The sequence below is a fragment of the Rutidosis leptorrhynchoides genome, chromosome 6, assembly GCF_046630445.1.
Source record: "Rutidosis leptorrhynchoides isolate AG116_Rl617_1_P2 chromosome 6, CSIRO_AGI_Rlap_v1, whole genome shotgun sequence".
Taxonomy (NCBI): Eukaryota; Viridiplantae; Streptophyta; class Magnoliopsida; order Asterales; family Asteraceae; genus Rutidosis; species Rutidosis leptorrhynchoides.
In genome coordinates this window covers 317,391,610-317,397,617 of record NC_092338.1, presented here as the reverse complement: position 1 = coordinate 317,397,617, position 6,008 = coordinate 317,391,610, and the positions used below count along the sequence as shown (strand labels likewise).

The following is a 6,008-nucleotide window of genomic DNA, read 5'->3' as shown; positions in this document are numbered from 1 at the left end:
CTTTACAAGATTAATTACGTTACATATGTATGTGAAAATACATGTCTTAATATGTTTGTAAAAACAACGACTAATTTTCTCAGTCGGAAGGTCACTAAACTAAATGACTTTAGCATTTACATTCAATTAATACCTAAAACATATCATTAAACTATTTTAATTAAACAAACCCGTGATTCTACGGGTCATTTCACAAGTTAAAGTTAAATTATAGGATCACGATCTTTTAAGAAAATGTTACACAACATTCAATTGTAGCTCTATTTCATTCGCTTTTCTTTGTGGTTAAAAAAGGAAAAAATTGTAGACTATATTTTATACTCGTAATATCTCAGTAAATCTTTAAAAAATTATTATAGAAAAAATTATGCCGTTGGTACATGTGGTTTGTTCATATTTGCATCGTAACACCTAAACTTTTTTTTTTTGCGTAGTTGGTACCTCAGTTTTGCTTAAGTATCGTGGTTGGCACCTCAACCTAACTGCTGTCAAACTTTAATGGTTAACTCCTCACATTATACAATCATAAAATTACAAGGACTACTAGTGAATACAGTAAAAGTTTAAGGTTAACTCCTTACATTTTCCTTTTTCCATCATCTTCAACAATATATCCAACAAATCCTCAAACTCAAATCAAACCCTAATACTCAAAAATAAAATCTCATGTGATTCATGACACATAAAATAAAAATTATGCAATTTCTACTTAAAATTAAATTACTTATGTTCTATTACTTCGTTTCTCAATTAAATCTTAAATTTGATTATAATTTCTCAACTGTTAAAATTATGCTTCACTAAATTCAAGAAACTTGGTTTCTACTTCATTATCATTCTCAAACATGATGTATGCAGTTGAAGAAGAAAACCCATCTCTAAATTTGAACACCCATTTCAAATTACATGAAAACACACTGGTTGGTGTCAGCGACATTGCCGGAGATTCTGTATGATTCATAAATGTACCTCACTCAATGGAGGATCTACCACGGAAATAACAATCTACAACAGTAAAGGATGTAATTCTAAATACCCATTTACCCCTTTTACGTAAATCTTACAGTTTACCTCTTGAACCTGAAGATTTCCCGGTAAAAAAAAAAAAAAAAAAATCTGGAAGCGTTGACTTTTCTGGAATCGTTTGACCCGCTCCGGCGAGGTGAATTCCGGTCAAGAGTGAAGGAATTATTTAGCAAGAATGAAACTTCTTGCAAGGTTCGTTTCTTTATGACTTGGATTTCATCATTGAATTCATTTAGTGAAAAAGAATACAGTACAATTGAAACATTATTCAACACACACCCAAATGGGTGTCTGTTAATTGTATCAAAGGAAAATGGATGGGTCGATGGAAAAAAGAAAATGTAAGGAGTTAACCTTAAACTTTTACTGTATTACACTAGTAGTCCTTGTACTTTTATGATTGTATACTGTGCGGAGTTAACCATTAAAGTTTGACGGCAGTTAGGTCGGGGTGCCAACCACTATATTTAAGCAAAACTGAGGTACTAACTACGCAAAAAAAATAGTTTAGGTGTTACGATGCAAATGGAAACAAACCACAGGTACCAACGGCGTAATTTTTTCATTATTATAATTTAGTGCACAAATGATGTTGTCTGAAACTTGTAAGGGGTCTAAAAGAAATTACAGCAATAGCTTATAATTGCCTAAAACGCTAATTAAGATCACGACAAAAAAATAAATCTTTATCCAATATTACCCTTCCATGAATCAACCCAACTACCCAAGACGTCGTTTGATTGCCCAACGACTCAACCTTTCAATGGCACATCTGTAATAACCAGCATTTTCGAAGGCAATTAAAAGCCACTCCACCCTTGAAAAATGCTTTTATAGTAACCGGGGTATAATACACACTTGCCTGCACCTTCACACTTTACCATCACCTTCGCTATTTTTTCTCTAAAACAAATTATTTTTACTTTTTGAAAAAAAGGAAAAAATAATGTGGAGGTATGAAGAACAAACAGTATGGAGTAAAAATGAAATGAAATGGGTTAAACATTACAATTCTGAAAACGAAATATTATTGGTAGGGGAAGGAGATTTCTCATTTGGTCTTAGTTTAGCTACAGCTTTTGGTTCTGCTACTAATATTGTTGCCACTTCACTTGATTCTTATGGTAATTAATTTTTAATTTCTTTTATTCTTGTTTTATTTAAGTTGTTATTACTTAATAAGAATGTGTTATACTTGTTGATATAGACATTTATATTTCACCTTTTTTTACTGATCATCATCTAGGGTTTCAATACACATTGTTTAGTTTTGTTAATTATAAGTTTTGATGCTGAAAATCATATGTTTATGGTCGTGTTTTAACTAAAAAACAAACCAGAATTTAGGTATAATTATTGATTATTGTTATTTGCTTTACCTTAAAAAGGGAAAAGGAATTAGGAACCCAAATAAAAACTAAGTTTTCGATCATATAATTTGGGTGATTAATTTATATACGTTTTGAATTTACAATTTGACTTTTTTGATTTGATTGAACGGAAAATAAGGGTTTGTAAAATTGCCGTTTCCATATTATGAGTGGCAATTTTATATTTGCTATTTTAACTAAATGTTTCAATGTTAACTTGTGGCTTGTGATGAATTTCATCATTAAAAAAAAAAAAAAAAATTTCACTGAAGTTACTTGCTTGTTTTTATCAATTGCAGTATAAGTAAATTATTGACAACCTCTGTCTTGCTTTATTCAAATTCAAATTGTTGAAAAATAATAATAATTGACATATTTCGAAAACCTGTTATCATCGAACCTGGTGTGTCTGGTTTAATAATGAAGAAATGCACTTCACTCGATCGAAAATGTTCAGTTGATGAGGTCAGGCTTTAAAGTAGAGTATTAAACCAAAGTGGGAATACTTCAAATCGAACACTCGTTTTAGGTTCTTGTTCCTGATTTGGGACTGAAATTATTGTTGATGATGATGATAACTTTTCGCTCAATTTAACCAAACAATTAGGTTCATGTTCCTGTTTCAATCTGAAAATTCTCGTTTTACTTGCTTTTGAACAATTGAATAATATAGTAATTCGTATATGCAATTTATAATCTAATGGTTATGATTATTTTACTAGATGATCTGATCAAGAAATACAATGGAGCAGCAACAAATCTGCTAATCTTGCATAGTTACGGAGCTCAACTGTTGCATGGAGTCGATGCAACCAAAATGCAGTTTCATCCATATCTTCAAAATAGGAAGTTTGACCGGATTATATACAACTTTCCACATGCCGGTTTTATTGGGCTTGAAAACGATCCACAAGTCATAGAGTAAGCTCTCTTTTACGGGACGATAAGCTATATATTTTTCCTATTATCTTGAAAAATATATATGTTATATAAGCTGCACATATAAGTTATATGCAAGAAACACTAAAACAATTTTAGGTTGTTACATAAAGTTAAGCATTTGCTTAGTCATTGTTGTGATTTGTGAAACACCCAGATTACTCCCCATTAATTCCCGATTACTCCTTCTTAATAAGAAGCCGATCCAATTGTCCAAAATTCATTTAGTTAATCTGTCAACGTTGGCTAATTGATAAAGATTGGATTTGTTGGTCAAAGTCAAAATTGGTCAAAATTTTATTACTTGTATGAGTTTAAACCAGAATTTTGGAGTTTTTGAACAAATGAATGATTATGTTAATGGTTAGAGACAATTATGTTAAAGTTTATGGTTTTCTTCTATATTTACACATATAATAATCTTGAATATTATTTAAATGTATAGAAGGTCCAAACCGATTAATCTCTGAGTTGCTGATTACTCCCTCTAAAGTCCTGACCGACGGGTATGGGTCCCAGTTTGGGACATGGTTTCTTAATCTGGTTCACCTATACCCCGCCCAAACCCGACCCGATGCCAACCCTATTCATACTTCTTGATCAGGGTAGATTAATTTGGAAATTTAAATGTCGCCATACTTCATATGTTGCTCTGCTTATATAGGATTCATAGAAATTTGGTTCGAGGTTTCTTGAAGAATGCAAGTTGCATGTTGCGGTTTAACGGTGAGGTTCATGTAACACATAAGACTACAACCCCGTTCGACTCTTGGAATATCGAAGAACTTGGTACTCAAAGTTCGTTACAGCTGCTTGAATGTGTCAAGTTCAACATTCAAGATTATCCTGGTTACAATAACAAACGAGGAGATGGTAAACGATCAGACGAGCCTTTTCCGTTAAGAAAGTGCAATACTTTCAAATTTGTATTATCTTCAAACTTACATCACCAAAATCCTCTGCAAGATCAAGAAATTACATCACAAACAACAAACGCGCGTCAGGTTATGAATCCTGTTTTCCAGATTTTTAGGGAATATTTTGATCATGCAAGGTTGACATATGGGATTACTGATGAGTATCTTTTAAGCAATGTTCGGAATATGTTGGCAATCGGGTTTGAAAGATGTAAAGCTGAAGATGGTGTTGATCCTTTAAATGATTACATAAATCATTTGAAAGAGATTCAATACATGAGTAAACTAAGGATAGCTAATCTTCGAAACAGTTTGCTTGAAGTTGATCAAAGGTATGCATTGTAGGTTGTTGTTGTTCAAGCCCATAAACCTCGATTTTGCTCTTTTTTGGTGTTACGAAGTTAGCAACTTGTAAGCAATGCTTGTAGACACTGCATTTTTTTTTTGTAAGCAATGCTCGTAGACACTGCGTTAAAAGATATGTAATCTGTGGCTCTTGGCTTATTTTGTTTTAAATGCATTTCGAGTACTGTTTAGTATATGTGCTCTGTGTGAATCTTGTTTTTTTTAATACTGTTATCTTGTTTTTATGGTTTCTAGGGTAGTTAGGGAGACTCGTTTATAGTTTCGTTTAGATAATTGCTTTCTTGGTGCGAGCTCCCTGTTTCTCCTGTTTTCTTTTTTTTTTCTTTTTTTATTCCTTGTTGAGGGCGTTCTCCTTTGGAAATAGATCTCGGTTTTATATAAGTATTTGTTAATTTCGGCCAAAAAAAAAAAAAAAATACAAGTCAAAGTAGCTACTAGCTATGTAAGTAATGTATCTTGTATTGCATATATTATCTTCTTTAATGGGGTACAAAGTAGAAACAAAGATGAACCTAATGCCTGTAGAATATAGAAACAGACTGAATTTATTGCAGGATACAATAACAATTGAAACGATCGCAAAATAGTCAAGTAGTCTGGTTGAGTTCTTGATATATTTGTAGGTCTCTGGTTTAAACTCTATTAGTAGCTTATTATGAAATGATCAGGAAACTGTTGAAAATAGTTACGGGATAATTTGGTTAGGCAACATATATTTGCATAAAAATTACATCTCTCCACAGGTAGTCTAAGTAACGAAAATCTTATACGTTTATCCTTTTGATACAAATCACCATAGACACTGATATGTCTCCTTAACGAGTTAGTCTAAAAATACAAAAAATTATTCGTTTGCCAATTATAAATTATAATTATATTATAATTATATTATATTATATTATATTATAAATTATAAAATTATACTAACTATGATAAATGTTACCACTGTTCATATAATTATGATAAATGTTACCACTCTTCGTATGCCCAATTTTTTCATATGCCCAATTTGATCATTTCAACTTTATCTTAAATTAGCCACTATCTTGATCAACACACTTCCCATCTTTTCCTATATTCTACTCTCATCATCCACCTTCACCCATTTTTGTGATCAACCCAACAATGTACATTTTTGTCATAAGCTGCTCAAAGCCAAATCAAAAGCCAACATTGTAATAAACATAGTAAACGTATATTCTAACTTTTATTCACAACAAATAATAAAATCAGATTCATCAACAACATAAACCCAAATTGGTCAACAACAAAATTAAACATTAATAAACGTTCGTAACATCATCATCGTTGATGGTGAATATCTGGTCAACGTTTCGGCGTTCGTTTCCCTCGCTAAACTTGCAGCCTCGTTCGATCTTTGTTTGCTTCA

At 31.8% G+C, this 6,008-nt stretch overlaps 1 protein-coding gene across 1 annotated transcript; it reads left to right on the top strand.

Annotated features, from left to right (window-relative positions):
* The first annotated feature begins 1,907 nt into the window (after positions 1-1,907).
* LOC139855734 (uncharacterized protein At4g26485-like) lies at positions 1,908-4,801 on the top strand. The gene is made up of 3 exons (XM_071844986.1): positions 1,908-2,150; positions 3,119-3,317; positions 4,000-4,801. Exons 1-3 carry the CDS (start codon positions 1,973-1,975, stop codon positions 4,595-4,597), a joined length of 975 nt encoding a protein of 324 aa, XP_071701087.1. The 5' UTR covers positions 1,908-1,972; the 3' UTR covers positions 4,598-4,801.
* The last annotated feature ends 1,207 nt before the right edge of the window (positions 4,802-6,008 follow it).

Coding starts and splice junctions, on each gene's coding strand:
- LOC139855734 (XM_071844986.1), top strand. CDS start 1,973: ATGTGGAGGTATGAAGAACAAACAGTATGGAGTAAAAATGAAATGAAA. Junction 2,151..3,118: donor CACTTCACTTGATTCTTATG/GTAATTAATTTT, acceptor TTATTTTACTAG/ATGATCTGATCAAGAAATAC. Junction 3,318..3,999: donor AACGATCCACAAGTCATAGA/GTAAGCTCTCTT, acceptor CTGCTTATATAG/GATTCATAGAAATTTGGTTC.